The 20,013-nt window shown below is 34.5% G+C and overlaps 2 protein-coding genes across 4 annotated transcripts; one reads left to right on the top strand and one right to left on the bottom strand.

Moving 5' to 3' along the window:
• Nucleotides 1-1,171: 1,171 nt before the first annotated feature.
• LOC145727550 (uncharacterized) lies at nt 1,172-14,384 on the top strand. 2 transcript variants are annotated; one of them, XM_081977171.1, is made up of 8 exons: nt 1,172-1,382; nt 7,789-8,028; nt 10,241-10,431; nt 10,488-10,707; nt 10,767-10,896; nt 10,953-11,190; nt 12,944-12,979; nt 13,472-13,613. In XM_081977171.1, exons 1-7 carry the CDS (start codon nt 1,308-1,310, stop codon nt 12,966-12,968), a joined length of 1,119 nt encoding a protein of 372 aa, XP_081833297.1. In that variant the 5' UTR covers nt 1,172-1,307; the 3' UTR covers nt 12,969-12,979; nt 13,472-13,613. The 2 variants fall into 2 exon arrangements, with proteins under 2 accessions (XP_081833297.1, XP_081833295.1); XM_081977169.1 differs by lacking the exon at nt 12,944-12,979 and having other exon boundaries at nt 1,173-1,382; nt 13,472-14,384.
• LOC145727551 (uncharacterized) lies at nt 14,377-18,183 on the bottom strand. Of its 2 annotated transcripts, none has more exons than XM_081977172.1 (7): nt 17,895-18,183; nt 15,740-15,947; nt 15,566-15,686; nt 15,315-15,512; nt 15,092-15,264; nt 14,811-15,033; nt 14,377-14,711 (listed from the first exon to the last, which is right to left on the bottom strand). In XM_081977172.1, exons 2-7 carry the CDS (start codon nt 15,912-15,914, stop codon nt 14,558-14,560), a joined length of 1,044 nt encoding a protein of 347 aa, XP_081833298.1. In that variant the 5' UTR covers nt 15,915-15,947; nt 17,895-18,183; the 3' UTR covers nt 14,377-14,557. The 2 variants fall into 2 exon arrangements, with proteins under 2 accessions (XP_081833298.1, XP_081833299.1); XM_081977173.1 differs by lacking the exon at nt 17,895-18,183 and adding an exon at nt 16,005-16,019.
• Between the last annotated feature and the right edge of the window lie 1,830 nt (nt 18,184-20,013).

Here is a 20,013-nt window from a genome sequence, read left to right as displayed (position 1 = left end):
CAAAGAGTGTTTGCAATGTTGCCAAACTGACTAATTTTACTAATTTGGGTTGAAGAGTATATGCAATGTTATAAAACTGACAAATTTTACAATTTTGGTTTGAAGAGTGTTTCCAATCTGTCCAAACTGACAAGTTCAACTAATTTCGTTGAAGTGTGTTTGCTTGCAATGTTGCCAAATTAACAAACTGTCCTAATTTAGATCGAAGACTGTTTGCAATGTTGCCTAACTGACAAAATTTGGTTCAAAAGTGTCCTTGCAATGTTATCAAACTAACAAATTCTACAATTTTGGTTCGAAGAGTGTTTGTAATGTAACCGAACTGGCAAGTCCGACTAATTTCTTTGGAGTGTGTTTGCAATGTAGCCAAAATTACCAAATTTTACTAGTTCCGAGTTTGAAGTCGGAATGTAAGTAAATTCCGAGTTTGAAGTCCGAATTCAACTAAATTCCGAGTTCAAAGTCGGAATTTAACTAAATTCCGAGTTCAAAGTCAGAATTTAACTAAATTCAGAGTTCGAAGTCGGAATTTACCTAAATTCCGAGGAATTTAGGAAAAAAAATGTTTGTGGCCCTTCTACGCCTTCGTAGAAAGGCAATATATTCTATTAAATAAAGAAAGTTAACTTACCCCTTTGTGTAATCCTTGTCGTTTGGTAACAAATCTGAAAGATCTTATAATAACCACATTTTCTCTTCTTCAACTGATGTGGGTAATAAACAAATGAATTTTAAGCAAAGTATTTAAAAAATTAATTTGGCAAAAAACTCCAGTTTATTCAGTGAATTTGGACAAGATGGTGATGGCTTTTACTTGTAAAATAAACTTTAAAACTATTGCTTTTAAGCTGTTAAAACTGCTGATATAACACATTTTAAAAGAATAAAGGAATATGATAAGCAGTACCTTGAATGTATTTGTATATTACAATGAATCCTAAAACAATAATTTCTTTTGGTAACAAATTTGTTGTAAAGCAAAAACTGTCTCAATCTAATCATCTAAACTGATACAAAAACATTGTAGTATTTTTAGCTTCTTTTGTCAGTTTTTTTGCTTGTAATATGGTACTTTATCGATAGTTCAGTGTATATCGATGTAAAGAACCCACTCATCGACCTGCCCGCCCATAACTATCACCTGGGGGACTTCAACTCTCGGTCAGACCAGCAAACTGAAACAATCGCACCGCGAGTCATGAAACGCTCGCGTTTCGTTAAGGTTCTCTGCGTTTCGAAACTTTGACATGTGATTGTAGTCATTTTCGGTGCAATTTTCCGTGTAAATATTTGATTTTGGAAACACCATGGCTCGATTATTCGCCAATTGGATACCCACGTGTTGCACTGTAGTGTTCTTATTGCTCGGATTTACTCATGTGGTAAGGATTTTGTATATGGTGGAGATAAGGATGAATAGCGGCAACAAACTCACTTTCACCTTCTGAATACATTATTATTTAACAATTATTAACATTAACATAGCGCCAGTTTGGTACCAGCATGTTGCAGATTGAACGCAGGCGTAAAATGGTTTAACTCTGGTACAGTTAAGTAAGGACTTTCATACATCGAAATGTGTCTGTTACCTGTTGCTGCAACACCTAAATAAAAACGACAAAAGGTCACATTCCATCTCTTTTTTGTTTCTCTGTACACATTAAACGATTGACCTCCCTTCAGATAATTGCTTTATGTTCTAAACTGAATTAAATGTTTTCAATTTGGTGTGGGTGGTACTTTAAGCAGGGTGCAAAATGTAATCGATTTTTTTAATGTCGATACGACGGAATGTCGGTCTAAGCGGTGAATAATATTTACATGGAATACCAAATTGGTATTCTACCAAGAACTGTATAATAATACCTTCTGACAGCCAATAGGCGTGACTAATGCTTGAAGCATTATTTATTCTGGTGGGTACATGTATGTGACGCAGTTGTCATGGTCTGTCGGTATATGTGCTACAGTCAAACACAGTATAGTGTGGCTTACATAGTTGTTTAACCTGAAACAACATACATACTATACAACCATTCAGTGTTTGTGGTTCTATTTATTTTTGTCTTAGAGAATTTTTGTGATATTTTGCTTAAACTACCTGCTTTAAGATCTCATACTCAATTTTTTGTAAATAGTAACTCAGAAATGAAATCAAACTATTTTTTTAACAACTAAAGTTCTGGCAAACTCAATTTTTAATCTTCTCAGGAAAATCAATTTGCTGTTACTGTCCTGTGAGTGTAGTTTTACCAAAAACGTGTATTAAGTAATTGTAAATTAAACTATCTTATCAGAAAACAATATGGAACATGACAAAATCTTGTCTTTGAAAAAAGCGAAAAATTAACGTGCACCATACACTTTTCATGAGAACTTATTAATCCAAATGGTTTATGAATGATACAAAAAAAATTATCAATAGAACTCGATCAGACGCAATTTGCGTTGCATGTACAACCCATGAAAAAGCGATATCTCTTCTGCCAGGACAGGTTCGTTAATAAAGCGACCAGCAAAGGTTACTTACATAAAAGTAAAAGTCCTCGGAGCAAAGAAAACGATTTAATGTCGTGTCTAAACAACCAAGTAATCATATTACGAATTTCTTTTCGTACAAAAACTTTACCACTCGGAAACTAATTTCCGGAAGTATTAAATTTAAGTAACATGTCAAACCATAACCAATCCATAAACTTTATTAAATACGCAGCTTGCGTACAATTTTGATTACAAACAGTTGTTCTTCTCATTGAGAATTCTCAACGCGAGTCGCAATATACCTACATTTGTCTCCATCAAGGCCAGTTAATTATCATATCTATTTAGCTCAGTAGGTATAACATAGAATAGGTGACGAGTTACGATATGTATTTCCTTAATGTTTAAATTAATTCTATTCCTTTATAGTCATTATGATGTTAGTATATGACTCAAAACGTCAGGACTGCAGTATTTCCATTTTAGTTATGGTACACTTCTTCTTATTCAAGCTTCTCCATTAACGGAGGTTTGCTAACATCATGGCAATCCTGACCATGGAGTTTTCCCACAATCTTCCCCTGGATGATCAAGTGGAGTATCTCATATTTTGACCCAGATAGGTGATCTTTCTTCTCTTCACTTTCTTTAACACCTCCAGCATTTACCTATGATATTCTGCGCATTCTTCTGTAGGTCTACATCGCAAATGTCTCTAACACACTTATTATTCAGTACCTACTCTAAAAATTGGATTTATGAAAGTAGTACTGAGGTTTAGCAGCTTTTAAGGGTCTAGTAGCATTTCTCTAACTGTTTCCTTATCCTAGAAAATGATGCAGTTTATTACATCTAAGTACATTATTCTTGGTTACATTGGGATACGTAGAATTACTATTTGAAGTACATTCCACTTGCACTTTTAATAATGTTAAAGGTTGCATACAAAAAAAAGAAAAGTATTTTTAATTGTTTTAAGTGCAAAACTGTGTTGAATAGTTTCTAATAGCATGGGGCAAATTATAATTACCGCTCTTATAGGAAACATACAAAACCTAACTTTCTTTACTAGGCAGATAATTCAAAACTGTGTGGCAGCAATCAACAAATTAATTATTGTTACTTTTCACAGGCTAATGGACTAATTTATCATTCACGCAATAAGTTCAGGTCATGTTTACAATAGTTCTTACATCACTAGCCTTGTTAGTCAGGTTAAACGTTGCCGGCATTGATCCGCCAAGCGAAAAGAAGAACACTTTCGTTTCTTGCCAAAGCTAAGAACCCGAATTGTGATCTGATAAACTCAAACCAAATTAGCGTATTTAAAAATCGCGTTGTTTCAGTTACAATTCTTGACACCGTGTTTTAACGTTTTGTAGTTGAAGGGTGGAGCCACATTCCGTCCAGTCCTAGTAGAATTTAATCAAGTCCATAACTATAATAAATAAACACTCGTAACTTATAAATAAAGTAACTTTTACTTGCACTTGCCTTGCCCATTTCGTGTTTAAGTGTTTTTTTTTTAAGTATGGAAACAATCCGAGCCTCGACATCAGCCTTGGTTGGTTTTGCGTTGGTCGTTGTAAATGCAATGATATTTACTTAAGAATTTTTCACTTTTATAACACTATTTTTGAAGATGACTCAGTTGTCTAAAAATTGTCAGGAATTTTTGCAAATTTTGCGTCCAGCAGTATATTAATCGTCTGTTTGGTATTCATTTATTTCATCAAACCCGTTCAGGTAGTAGCAAATTTGGAAGAAACAGACTGACGTAATTTCAATTTACTGAGTAGTATTACTCACGAAGATGATACTTGCTTCACGAACCGAGCAAAACACTGCATCATTATAGGTATGCAAATAATTAAATGTCAGCCGTGAGTAACCATTACTTACAGCAGACGGTTGAAAGTTAATAAATTGAAATAGTAGTCTTTGTTAATCAAAAATTTGAAGCTAAATCAAGAAGAAATTAAATTAGTGACCAAACTTAAAAGCTGTGACTTATACGATTACTGAACTCCGGTTAATAAATATCCAACACTGACGGTCACGATTCGATTTAATAGAAATAAAATGCGGAGGTCAACTTTGCTCGCTTTTACACCGTTAATCCGTAACGGACAATGAACACTTAAATCTCTTCTATCTCTTTAAGTCTAAAAGTACATGTGGACGCCCCTGACTGCAAGTACCCGACCATAGAATTTATGATTTGCACTGTAATAAAGCCTCTATAATAAATCACCCATCTAATAACAGCAACTTTTACGCTACTCAAATTTCATCCTCATTCTTTTATGAAACCGCCTTTAAATCAGATACGTGTGTGTATTTGAATAATGAAAAAAAAAAACCGCTAGGAAAATATGTGTTACACCTCATTGACAATGCAAGGAGGAACTTCACCGTAATATAATTCATTTTAATTCAGCTTCGTTAAACGTTTAATTCTTTTAACGGTATCAGACTGAAAATGAAGAGATTGATACTTTTCCGGTTTGTCTTGTAACTATTATTTTGCTAAAAGTTTTGTATTGTAAGGAGAATCACTTAAACCAGAGAGGAGTTTCAGAACTATTGTCCCAACCAAAAAGTTAGGCCAATGAATATTAGAACACATTCACCAAGTAGTATTGGTTTTTCTCTTAAAATTCTTCTTAGAGTCTTTACTAGTTATTTTAGGTGTCATTGAAACTAATATTAACATCATAATCAATACATTGATGACCTAATCAGTGAATTTCAAAATGGGAGACATTTCGAAATAACCAACCGAAAAGGCGGAGATGATCACGTTTACACTACCCACCGAGTGAACCAAACAACAAAACGTTTCGCAATTTTTTAATTGGTACCAACCGGCCGGGTTCCGGACCGACTGTGTCATCACAATCGTGCGACATCCTCTCTGCAACAAATTATACATCGCTATGGGAATTGGACCTTAACATTTTTAAACAAAATGCTGATAATGATACTAATGGTAATCGTGACTGACCTGCGTCTACGATTAGCGTGATAAAGTTTAATAAATTCGTCATAAACATTCTAGGTTGCTTATTTGTTTATACGATATCTCAAAGTCAGGCTCACGAACATAAATATACGTTTTAAATTAAAGGTACCCGAAGAAGTAATTGTAGCCAAACACGACACTAATTGGTTCCGTTAACGATCAGGGCGCTCTTCCGTGTACTAAACTTCCTCGTAATCGTTCCGTTTTTGAGATATTAGATCCGTTATTTTTTTGCTACTAGAGTAGGTGAATCGCTACACCGGAAAGTTAAGGCTACTCGAACATTTTTCTGCTCCGGTTAGCGATTTTATGCGTGTAATTTGAACAGAAGTACCAATTAGCCCATATTAACATTGATTGTTTCAACAGCTTTTACACGGAAAAACTTAAATATGCATAACTAGAAAAGTAAGGATTTCTGAGGTTTTACATGAAAATCCGACTGGTCACGACTGATATTTGTATGTCAAGATTATTGCATAACAATCTTGGGTAAGGTCGTATTGAAATACCAAGTCCTTTACCATGCCAGTGTAATTTCAGACTTATACTTTTTTGTTTTGTTTTATTCAAAAAACCTAGTTTATTCACCGATCCATTATAGTTTTTTTTTTTTGGTTAAATAGTTTTTAAAATACCAAGGGCATTATAAAATTCATATTGATATAAAAAAATTCATGTGGTACTGTATTTGATGTTTATCACTGTCTTAATGTAATATGTTATTTTTTCAAAGTTGTCTACTTTCAGATTTATAATCTGCTTGTTTGTAAAGGCCACAAAAAAGATTAAAACAACTAACATTTCATTAATTAACCTGCTGTAATGTATTTGTTTTTTGATTGACACAATAGAATTGGATGTTGGCCCATATTATTGAAACAACAATATGTCAGTCGGTATTTTCTTGCCGCTTAAGTGCAGGATATTCCATTAGGATGACAAACTCCGGTCAAAAAACTATTGTAACTTGGGGCGTTAGGTACTACGCATTCAAATCTATCTAGGAAGTACAAATTTAATTACCAGAAAAAACTCATTAACTTAAAACCTCAAGGATATATTCGATTGTTATATTACGTATTGTCTAATCAAAATAGTGCTTCCTTCTGATGGTGAAAGTAGCTCACCACTAGATTCCTGTCTTGTGTTGATAACTTGATCGAACTACTTGACTAGATATATAATTTTAATGCAATCGTTCATTAAAGACGGAAAAAGTGCCTGATCATAGAAAATTATAAACGAGAGAGCGTAGTGAGGAATAGAAATTTGAAAAAATTTAACTTTAGCAAAAACTTCAATTCGAAAAGCGAAAGTTACCTTGAAGTGTAGCCAATATATGCACGAAGCTTGAATCTCATCCATATTTGGTGGTACCTGGTAAGACTGTCTCCTCTTGTTTTACCGTTTTAATTTTAAACATTTCAGGAAACACCACTACCATAACCAATTAGCCATTAAACGAATTTTTCCAAATTACCATCACACGCAACCATATAAGGTGTTAAAACTAGAAGAGCTTGGGATTTATTAAATGCCGGCATGCAATATAACGATATATCGCTTATCTTTTGAACGCTATGCACAGATCTAGCGAAAACACGTGCATTACAGAATCCTCGCTGCATAAAGAACATTCCTCTTTGAGCATGTCTGATTCAAATTTCCTGATTCATCTGTATGTAGACGAAACGAATGGTAAAGTGTATAATGAAAGAATGCTGATTGCAATTAAGCTTTATAACAAAAATACACATATTATAAAGCGTTTACATATACTAGTTTGCACAATAGATAGATGATTGTGTTACAAAACGGCATCGTAAACACACCCATACTGCTTCGAGTCAATAAGCAATTTGTCTATTAGTTTTTGTAATTCTTGCAGGTGATTGTTCCTAACCTGTTGTAATATTTACTCTATGAGCTAGTATATAGATAAAATGGTTAAAGGGAGGAGCCTGCATGTTTACAACGAGCATTTAGTAACTAGTTAATAATAGTACTTAGTATGTTGTTTATTGTGGTCAAAGTTAGTGAATTTGACATAAAATGGTGAAAACCTTGCAATCCACCACACATTCCTGTTGAATATCAAGTTAATCTATTAACAAACAATTCTCCCAAAACAATCATTAATAATTCTTGCCAATTAGGTGAGGCTACCTAGTCCAAACGAGATTTATTTGGGATTCATTAATTACTCTCACTAACTAAACAAATTGTTAGCATTTAACAAACAACTGTATTAGTGTCTAATGATTTAATTTGTGTTTCAGACATGGAGCCAGTTACAAGACACGGAATTCAACCCTCAAGTTTCCGCCACCTGCAAAGCCGACCATACCATGCACATCAAAGTCAACTTTAATGGTTCATTTTATGGTACTATCCACGCCAGGGACTTTAGGACACCCACCTGTATGAGCGTGGGTGACGGTGGTAAATCGGTCACCCTCAATATCAGCCTGTTGGCACCACAAGGTTCACCAGACTATTGCGGTTTACTCGTCAACAATGTAAGTATTAATTAATTCTTTTTACTTGGTAGTTATCTATTAATGACAAAATTTTGCATTTTCTGGGATATTTCAGACTTGTATCTTTAAAAACTCTCAACCTGAGTTAAAATGTGTTATAGAATGTAAGATAAATAAAAAAAAACAATACAAAGATATAACGACTTTGCTGCAGAATGGAGACTTCCATGAATTGTCATTAACTCTTCTCATTTTTCTCGAACTTTTTTACAGATTGCATCTATGTCTAAGGAAAATAAATAGTATCAACGTTCCAGACTGACAATACATAAATCCTTAGACTCATTTATCTCCAGTTTGAAGCATATACATGTGTGGTATCGAACTCAATACACAAGCAACCCATGTAATAGGTCGTGGGTTCCATGTATATGTATAGCTATCGGTGACGTCGTTGCCCAGCGATGGACATTACCATATATTTTATAGTCTCACACGCCCAGTTATTACAATGACTTAATAATAAACGTATTGCGATTATGAATAACGACCGTGGATGGTACCTACGTTATTTCTTAGCCATGGGTCGTCGAGGATGAAACGGCACGACCATGGGGTACCTAACCATTTGCGACCGATAGAACGGAACGGCCACTGTTGCAACAATTGTCGAATAACAATTGTTAATTGTTCGGCATCGAACAACAGATGGTGCCAGTTGCCTTGATTTGATGAATAAGTCAAACAGGTTAATTGGCGGGTTACAGTTAAGTCTCACTATTCAAATAAAAATTTGATATAAAACTCGACTGATTGAGCAATTGAGAAACTTTCCTCACTCAAGCCTTGGCACCAATTAACCATCTTTTTGGCTGACAATTTGTGACAACCTTGATTTACCAAAAAGTGACATTGTTTCAATGGACTTCCGCTAAATTTTAATAAAAACTATCCGATTAATACATAAACAATTTGGCTGAAGGCGGATCTAATTTACTCTAGGAAATATTGTTTAGTGTAGGTATGACAAAAACACCACAAGTTTGCCCACATCTGGTAAATGGTCGATAAATTCGTCGAAGCCGTCATGAGTGAATATTAACGATTAATTAACTTTTATGTAATCAAAATGTTTCGAGTATGGTAATCACACAAGTTACGCGACAAGTTTGAATGAAGAAATTCGAGTGTATACGTGTACAAATACGGGTCTTTATTTTGAGTTCTCTCAATTTTATTGGTTGCTTTATAGTGGATTTAAAAAAATATTCTTCACTAATTAGGTGCTTAGCAATATTTACACAGAAACAGCTACAAATTGAGTGAGAAGTTTATCAAAAATTGTATTATGCTGGTCTTTTACAAAGAATGTTAGGGTTCTTATAAGATTTTTTTTTAAATTTTTATAATTAAGTGAATGAATGGTTTTGACCTCGATCATGACCACACTAGACTGCATAAAACAATTAAGATTTCAACGATAATAGTTTTCGTTTTACGATTCCACCCCTGGTTTAATGACTCTCAGCCTTGACTCTCTCAACAGGTTTTCTGATTTTCTTTTTCTTTCTGCCGACGTAGAAGTGTCTTAACAACTTAGAATAAAGCCCTTTTATTAATACAAAAAAAATACTTTTAAAACTGTTCTCGACAGCCGGCGTACTGGAACTATAAATTACTTTAGCTGCTACAGAGAAAGTCTCTTGCGTTACTGCAACGGTCCGAATGTAATAAATGCCTCGGGTATTTTGAAAACTTATTGTTTTGAGGTTGGTGCGTGTTTTCGGATAAGTCGACTGGGTTCGGTTTTCTTAATATGGAGGCGAGAACCAAATCGGTTACGAGCCTGAGAATCTGTGTTGCGTAAATTGCACGCAAATACATGTTTTTACACCAAATGTTCTTATTTGAGTGCAACTGTCTAATTATTTAAGTTTTGTGCTTAGAGGAAACTTGTAATAATACTTCTATTTAATAATAATACACTAACAAACACGTAAATACAAATTAAGCAGCTTATAATAAGAAAACTGGTCCTACATTAAAACTACAGTTTAGATGCGTACTGAGCTTAACGTCTTTTAAGTTGGAGGTCGAGGGAATAAAAACAAACTGCTTTTATGTACCTAAGCCTTATTTTGTGATAAAATCTTTATAAACCTCTTTGTGCTACGAATCCTGCGCAAAATTACGGATGCATGAAAAGTCCGTTAAGCCGCTTATTTCGCTCTCAAAAACCATGGTGTTTCAGAGAACTCAAGAGAAATCAGTTCCTATAGCAGTCAGGATCCACCGCACCCTAGAATTGGCCAATGACAAGTTCTACGTGATTACGTGCGGAAAAGCCACTTTCCGCAACCAATCCTCGCCAGTTTCCTTGCAACTGATCGAAGGAGGTCGTAAAATCAGTAGGGCTGTTTACAGCAATCCTTATACTTTAAGGTGAACCTGACATGAGTGATTAATTACTGAAAATACTTAGTATAACGTTATTTCAGGATAGAAGTCACGAAACCCGACAATTCCTTTGGGTTCAGGGTGAAAAACTGTTTTGCCTTCAATCGGGATAACGCGAGCGTTATTTTGACCGATGACAGAGGATGTCCTGCTAAGGGCGAGGCAATTGGCCCTTTTACCTATGATGAGGCTAAAGGTGTGGCTGAAGCCACAATCCGGTCTATGTTTAAGTTTCCAGAAAGTTCAGAAGTTCACTTCCAGGTTAATCCGACAAAGTTAAATAACAAGGTTTTTTACTAAATCTAAATTGTTGGTTTTAGTGTGATGTGGCATTGTGCAAGGGCGCCTGCTTGCAACCATCCTGTTCCGGTGACGTATCAAATTCGTTATCGTTAAACAACGACGAAGGAATTTTGATGGCAGCCAATACCGTTTTCGTTGTAGATCCCAGTAAGAATTCATACATTGTATACTTCATAGAATAAATTCTACTTTTTCCGCTTTAGGCCAAGCACCTTTAGTGCAGGAATTGTGCGACGATACTGGGGGCGTTCACCCCAGTTGGCTTTTGTGGTTGTGCGTAGCTTTTGGTGTTCTTTTCCTCATCATGCTGATCATCAATATTTTCCTGTGCTCGGCCATGACCTGCGCCTGCGCCCGAACCGAAATAATCGAAAAAGAACCGAGTATCATTGAAGATTATGATCCGTACCGAAGTTGGCATGGTAGCCAGTACGGTTCTAGGTAAGATCAGATCAATATCACAATAGTATTTTAATTACAACAACAAGCAACAAATTCATTTCAAAATCAAGAGATACCCAAAAAACATTTGTTAAAGTGATTGAAAATAATGATTCTGCACTATTTACTCGTTAGCTAAAATGTTGAGGATTCCCATAGAAGGTCACGTATCAACTGTTGAAATAATGTTTTGGAGCTGAGAGCTAGTCTTATTTCGAATATTGCAAGAAAACTGTTCTAAACTGGGATTTTAACAAATTATGAACCATTTTTGACAGTTTTCACGTAATGGTCACGTGACAACTGTCAAATAACTCTCTTGTATCTGAAAAATTGTTAATTGGTTACTATCCGTTATTTTGACAGAAAATGGATCAAGTTTCGCAGTTTTGACGTTAACGACAGTTGTCTCGTGACACTCTAACACGGTTTACTAAAACAATCACGTGAAAACTGTCAAAACAATTGTCATAGAGCTGAAACACCATCAGTTTTGCTTAGAATATTGCAAGAAAATTCTTTAAAACTGCGATTTGTACAGATTCTCGGCAAATATTGACAGTTCTGGCGAAAATTGTCAAGTGATACTAGACCTGTACGTGTTAAAACAGTCACGTGGCAACTGTCATAACAACTTTTTTTGGAGCTGAAAAACCAGTCATATTTTGACTATTCCAAGAAAACTGTTCTAAACTGCGATTTTAACAAATTATCTTATGGAAACCTTTTTGGCAGTTTTAATGTTAGTGACAGCTGTCACGTGACACTACAACTGTATTTGCAATGACGGTCACGTAAAAATAACTCTCTTGGATAAGAAAAATCACACATATTCGAAAAAAATTGTAATAAAGCTGAAAAACAAGTTTTACTTAGAATATCTCAAGAACCTTCTATTTGGACAGATTTTCTACAAATATTGACAGTTTTGACGTTAATGACAGTTGTCACGTGGCACTAGACCCGTACTTGCTTAAAAGGTCACGTGACAACTGTCAAAACAATTGTCATAGAGCTGAAACGCCAGTTTTGCTTAGAATATTGCAAGAAAATTCTTTAGAACTGCGATTTGTACAGATTCTCGGCAAATATTGACAGTTCTGGCGAAAATTGTCACGTGATACTAGACCCGTACGTGTTAAAACAATCACGGGGCAACTGTCATAACAACTTTTTTTGGAGCTGAAAAACCAGTCATATTTCGACTATTCCAAGAAAACTGTTCTAAACTGCGATTTTAACAAATTATGAAAACATTTTGGCAGTTTTAATGTTAGTGACAGCTGTCACGTGACACTAAAACTGTATTTGCATTGACGGTCACGTAAAAATAACTCTCTTGGATAAGAAAAATCACATATATTGCATACAAATTGTGATAGAGCTGAAAAACAAGTTTTACTTATAATATTGCAAGAAACTGCTATTTGGACAGATTCTCGGCAAGTATTGACAGTTTTGACATTAACGACAATTGTCACGTGACGTGAAAAGGTCACGTGACAACTGTCGAAATAACTGTGGGCTGAAATACCAATTTTACTTAAAATATTGCATGAAAACTGTTCTAAACTGTAATTTTGGCAAGTTTTTGGGCAAAGATTGACAGTTTGATAGTAGGTGACAGTAAAACTTTTCCCTAAAGCGGTTAGGTGATAAAATAAAAAATATTTTATGATATATGGTTAATACTAATCCACTGTAACACTTGTAATATGCTGGGTATCCTGAATCAGTATTATTTACTTTTCAGGGCCAGTCTGAGGATGACTCCCTAGAGTCGAAACCGGTAGGCATCCAACAAAAATAACCTACGTATTTTGGTTTCGATTTAACATATAATTTCCTTCACTTTTTTCCCACATCACTTTTTATATTGCTTTTATAACAATTCTTCACTCATTATTTTTGTTTTATGCCTAACGAAATATTATTTTTTGATTTAGTTTAAATATTTTTTAAAATAAATACTGTTTTTAATAGTTATATCTCTTTTCTATGGAAGAAGCTTTAACAGCACTACACTTATTAAAGCTGCCCACTCTTTGACCTAACCTACCGCATTTTTGTAATAACCCAGTAGACCTAATTTTATAAAGGTCCCAACACAAAACACTTAAAACGTATGGGTAAACTAATTCTACACAATGCAAACCCAATGGTCACTAAACCATTATTATAGCGGTCTAGTCGAGCAATTCATAGCAATCACGCCCATATTTATATATTTAATAAACCTAATTTTATAAGTGAAAGTAACGTGAATGTTATTTGATTCTAGATACTCCCTGAACGGAGCCCCACAGCACCCAAAAGGGTACACGTCAGGGGGTTCAACACTCAATTCAGCCAGGTCAGTGTCGTCGCATAGCGATCATTACGCCATCGTTCATTCCAGGCCTGGAAGTCGGGGCTATACTAACACGAAAAACCGAGGGCCCCCTTCTCACATAGGGAGTCACTATAGCGGGAAATAATAACAGTTAGATTAAGTTTTTCTGTGAAAGTTAAAAACAATCCGTCCAGAGAAAAGGATTTACTTTGTCCAGGATGTTTTAAGTTTATCCAGCAAAAGTTGTTGGCTGGCAGACTAAATTAATATCAGACAAATGTAACTATAGAACAAATTGACAACATCAGTCTTGGATAAGGTAAAAATGTAACGTTGTTTAGTTTATTAATTTATAGGGCTACTTTATTATTTTACCAGTATGTAATAACGGCGGATTAACTGTAAATTATATTTGTACATAATAATATGTCAAAATTGCTTTACACCTCTATGTACTTAACTGGTCTAGTCTCTATTTTAATTCGTAAACTTGAAATCAAAAAGTATAACTAAAAATGCATATGAAACAACTTTTTGTTAACTTTACATGTGGCATATATAACTTGTAAGTACTTTTAGGATTCTATTTTGTTACCTTTAAATAAGTGATTATTTTTTTAATTGTTATTTATAATTATTATGTTTTATCCACTTAATGAAAGCTGTAAGTTTTTCTAAATCATTTTTACTGATTAGTGACCACAGTGCAGTTGCTATAGTTTGTATAAAAAGTCTGATCATTATTGTATTCAAATTGTAAATGTATATAGTAATAAATCACGTCATTAACTATAATACACATTTATTTGCAAGCAATAAAATAATTGAAAAAAAAGATAATGAAAGTCTTCAACAACAATCATTTGGACTTTTATTTACATCTTACCTATTACAAAGATTGTTATACAAAGAACCAGGAATTTTGCTGAAGCCGCGCCCAATACCAAAAAAAAAGCACACCAACAAATACCATCGACCTTAACAACTGGTTTTAATCTTTGTCTGGCTTTAAAATCTGGTTATCTTCAAAAAGTGTTATTCTAACGTTTCCAAGGAATTGCTAACGTCCTCATAGCAGGAGCATTCTTTTCTAGGACAGTCTCGGCTAGGGTACACCAAACACTTGTCCATACAGTAAACGTCAGCACCAGTTTCGCCTTTGTAGTCTCCGACAGCTTCACAAGTTGATCTATAAAATATAGACTGTGTAAAAATAGTAAATACGCATCGTATATTCCAGTCAGAATGTTGAAACAGCTTCTCCAAGAAACAAAATGTAAAAACTTACGGGCATTCGCAAATATCTGATGGACAATTAGGTGGATATCGAAGACAGTTTGTCATACACCACTCATCTACAGCTGGTATCATTCTGTATCCTTTACTACCAACGCAAACTTGATCTCTTACTACAAGTGGGAACACGTTGTAGGGTTCCGAATATCTGTAGTCCTGGTAGTACAACAAGTAGGGATTGTCCACACCACCCACAAACAATGGTGGAATTGCTCCTATTTTTTGAGACAAAAAACTAGTAAAATTTTTTCTGGAAAGTCTGGTAAAACTGACCACCTGCATTGCTAGTAATAGCAATATCCGCACAGTTGATAAAAGTTTCAGATTTTCCGCATCCCACTGCATGGGTACCATTTTTGCACACTCCCCATTGGTTTCCTGTATAGTAGATCCATCTCAACACGCATTGGGTGCATGTGAGGTAAGCTGGTAGCTGCACTTGGTACCTTGAGAAACCAAAGCTTAGACCACACACACTTTAACACTGAAACACTACCTGAACACAGCTTTCTTCACGCCATCTTCAGGAATAATAAAGGCAACCTGTTTGGTACCAGCTAGGTGCAACGGATACCGATCAAAGCACTCTACAGACGCTTCCTGCTTGTGGTTGTTGTTGGGGCAGATGAAAATTTCGAACCTTCCGTAATGGTTCGCTGTCAGTTCAACTTCGATATCAATCGTTTGGCCTACACTGTAACTCAATCAAGTTATGCCACAGAAGTCATCAAAATTGTATGGGAATACCTGTAGTGTCTGGTTATGATACCTTTAGCAAACAGACCGCCAGCCTCATGAGGACGAGGTTCTTCAGCGTGGTGCGGGTCACCACAAAGTCCACATTTGCCGTCATTTTGTTCCCACTGCACTGAACCGTAATAATTAAATAATAGACAAATTGGTTGATTATTATAAACAAACCTGTAAAACCGCCACAGTACAACTCGTTATCGTTGTAGTTGACCGGATTAGGAAATCCGAACCTCCACATGGAATTCCGTGCTGGAGGATCCATGAGCCGACCATGACCTTTTGTTAATCCCACCACTCCCATGATTAGTGCTAGAATATGCAGTATATGTCGTTCACGTGTCATTTCGTAAGAGCATGAAAAATGTCAGCAGATGGCCTAAAAATAATTTATAAAAATGCCAATAATAAACACAAATGATTTTTCTAAGAATACCACCAACAATGGGGTATTGACCTGCTTAAATATTTCTTCAGTCATCAAGATTTGCATCTTAAAAAAGCTCGTCGAACTCAAATTATGACCAAGAATCTGGTTAAGTAGGTGGTAACTGGATATTATTTTATCAGACTAAATTTAACGAGTCACCCTGTCATACCCGCAATGACTTTAATTACAAATTTGCATACGTTATGTTACGTACACCATCATCAGCTACGTCACGTGTAATTAGCAAGTTTAAAATATTCAAGTTGGTAGTTTGTCCCAATTAACTCTTTGAAACGTGTTTGTTATTTTTATTGGATTTTTATTACTCTGATAATTTAACACATATTTCTTAAACTTTTGTGTAATTTGGGAAATAATTATAAAAAAAAAACAGTCCCATGTAAAGTAATGCAGTACAAAGTATGACATTTGTTGCATATGTATAAGTTCCTAGAGACGTTGATTTGTTTATAATTAATTTAATTTGTAAATTAGTGACATTTAGTACTTTATATCATTCTTCAAGTCAACGACCTAGTGTAACAATGATTGAAAAACCATTATTATTGAAATTTAATTCGGTTGTAATTGATTTTTAAGCTATGCCAACGTTCAGTAAACATTTTGGGCGTTCACTCTCGAATACAATCTTTACTAAATTAATTTATAATTTAAATTATTCATTATTCAATTTCTGAAAAAAACCGCAGAGGTTCCCTTATGTAAAAAATGACTCAACTGGCTTATTTTGCATACAAGAGAGTGTTTTGAATGAAAGTATTAACGAGTCAGACAGGTAACAATGGAAAGAGATTAAGTACCCAGAAGAAAATTTGTTGTTTTGTTGTTACTGGGCCCTGTTCTACGAAGCCACCATTGTTATGTAAAAGTGCCTAATCAAGCGCAAAAAACTGCCACATTCCGAAAAACTGGTTGACATTTCTGATGTACTGGTTTTATCATGAAATCCGGTCAGTTTTTTTTTTAATAACCATAACTTTCGATATAAAGTAGTTCAGTTGAAACATCGTTAATTAATCCCATTAAAACTAGAAAAGTTGTTGCCCTTTCTGTTTTCAAGTCACATCAAAATAAGTTAAGACAATAAATCAAACCACAATTCGCAAAAGAAAACGAAAAGATGACAAATAAGCATATAAAAACTAGAATGGCAGTTAACTGTTAAAAATTAACACTTCTCATTCTTAGCCTAAAAAAACCAGAAGCAATTTACATGTAACCTAACTGTAGTTCAATACCTACATATACCAAAAATCAAATCAAATTAAGATGACATCACAACCGGAAAAGTGAGCAAGGTTGCCAAAGTGCGCAAAAACGTAAACATTTTTCAAATAAAATCCCAAGCCTCTTGAAAACTCCATAAACCTCTCGAAAATGTTTTGAACCTTTTTTAAAAGTGTCCTTATTTTGGACAGAAGACAACTCAATTTTCCTGCAAGTAATATTATTTTATTGACGTTTATGTTGACACAATTTTTTTAACTTTGTGACGTCATAACAATTTTGTTTGAGTTTCGATATACTTTCAATTAACTTTAATTATTAAAAGGGAAGTAATAAAGAAATACATAACCATTCAAAATGTAAGATATAGAGTTTTTTTTTTGGGTTTTTTTTGACATAATTAATATATTTTTTTTAAGTTTCTGTTAGAACAAAGTTGAAATCAAAATTCTTTTAGAACTTAAGTTTAAATTATTGATAATTTTAATAGAAAATGAACAAAACTTAATTTTAATAACCATTTACTGATCAATTTCTATACTTCCTGCGCTGCCCTTACTCAAGTTCAATGACTTTGTAATAATATATAAATACTTTAAAAAAAAAACAATTTCCTGGTTAAATAAAATGTAAAAAAACAGGACTTACCTACAAAAATGTTTGAAATTTGTCTGAGCGACACTTTCGAAATTTTGGCGGTCAATGTCAAAAAGCGGCAACACCAAAAACAATTGAACGTCGCAATGCGGTCAGCAAAAGTCGTTGATAACAACTGAAGAACGTCGGCAGCGTAATGTCTAGGTCGTGAAGAAGGCCGTGAATTTTAACGAGGAACCAATCAGCCGAAATGGTGACTCGTCAGTCAACTCGAACCCGATGAGGTACCAGTAGGCACGTATGGAAAATCAAATTGTCCGTATACAAAGGTATGGTAAAACTAAAACTGACCATAGGAATACCGTGTAACTGACAGAGAAACATAGATAATCGCATGTGCGAGACAAGACAGAAAACTTTATAATTATCTAGTAGGCGAAAACTTTGAGGCAATGTTGCCAGAAGCTTATCTGAATTCATTTAGTGGATTAGTTTCACAATTATTATTGGTCTTTTAGCACTAAGTTTTTAAACAAATGTACACAGAAAACTAACTAAACATAGGGTCCTTATCGCAAATACATTATCAAAATGAATTAGATTAGGAATGTTATAGATAGTTACAAAATTAATTTTGAAAATAATCTAGTCGACAAATTCAGAGACGCTTGACATCTTCGCAAAAGGCGTATTTTGGCAGAAGTTAACCTGAGTTTAAAATTGTAGTAACATCTTACCTCCTATTTTGTCAGAATGAGTTAAAGCACCGCCTACTATACTAGAAAGCCTAGAAGGTGCCTGTCAAAAATTCCAATATGGCGGGAATAGTGGTGACAGTTTGTATTGTGGAAATTGAGTTTTTTTAGGATTAGATGAATTTTTACGGTTTAAAAAGTTATTTTTGTTTACTGCTGTTCACAAGTTTTTCAAGCCACATTGTAACAGCCATTCAGGAAAAAGCCCAACCGTGTCAGATTTTTACTTTTCAAAAAACCGGATCTAACTCAACAGTGGTTGAACCCTTTGAAGTGTGATGATTTTACTCCAACACTATACACTCAATGGTTGGTACAAGTGCTTTCTAGTACAGTAGACGTATTAGGTACTTGTTACATGCGCAGGTATGTGAGTTTTATTTTAAAGCATCCTTCATTGTGAGAGCAACAAAAATATTTTTGAATGAATGTTCTTGGTAATAACATAAGAACCATTTACCAGTTTTGCTTACCTAGTTTCAAGGATTTACAGATTTTCTTACATTGAACAGTGTTTAAACTAGTTTGCTGTGTGTTGTACTTTCCAGGACAAATGTTCTAACCAATTTGTTTAGGCTGTACTTTGTATAAAAAGCTCTATCTATACATGTCTGGATCAGGAATGAACCTTTTTTTGATTTTTCAGTCACTCAACTATACAAAATAATAAAGAAAAAACATATTTCTTACTGCATCTGCATACGTTTGTGTATTAAACGAAAACCGCTAACGCCGCCATTAAAAGTGACATTTTAGGCTTTCTAGTATAGAGGGCAGTGGTTAAAGTGATGACGCCCAAATATGTCTAAAAGTTTCGCCTACTGATTTTTTTTAGATTTTTGTCTTTGTTTTGTTCATGCAATTATCAATGTTTCTCTGTCAGTTACACGGTTTTCCTATGGTCAGTATTAGTTTTACCACACATAGGAATAACTTGTTAAAAACTGACTTGGCAAAATATTACTAATAAAAATAACACATTACCATAAATCGAAAAGAAATTACATATTTGTTTGGTTAGAAATATGATATTCATTGGCTAAAATTGGAATGGGTTAGCCACCTATCTAGGCAATGTCACATCTCTATGGATTGTGAACAATCATCAAACGTCGAACGCCGCGCAAACGACCTGTAGATGTCGTTATATCCCATAATGTGCACCACTGCCAGATGCTTGTACAGTTTTTGAAAACTCTGACTATTCTTACTTTAAAAGCCTCAGTTTACATTTTCATTAACCTTTACCTACTTTTACTAACAAACCATTTTAAATCATTAATAGTCACAATTAAGTAGTTTTTTGTTTTAGTTTTAATTTTATAAAACTCTAGCGTTTTCTGCGTAATATAATATGGATTTTTGGTACAAATAGGTAAATGTGGCAACGTGGGTTGTTGACATGCGCCCAAATA

This window comes from Ips typographus, linkage group LG4 (assembly GCF_016097725.1).
Source record: "Ips typographus isolate SLU linkage group LG4, UJ_Ityp_2.0, whole genome shotgun sequence".
NCBI classification, from domain to species: domain Eukaryota; kingdom Metazoa; phylum Arthropoda; class Insecta; order Coleoptera; family Curculionidae; genus Ips; species Ips typographus.
This window is presented reverse-complemented; position numbering and strand designations above follow the sequence as displayed.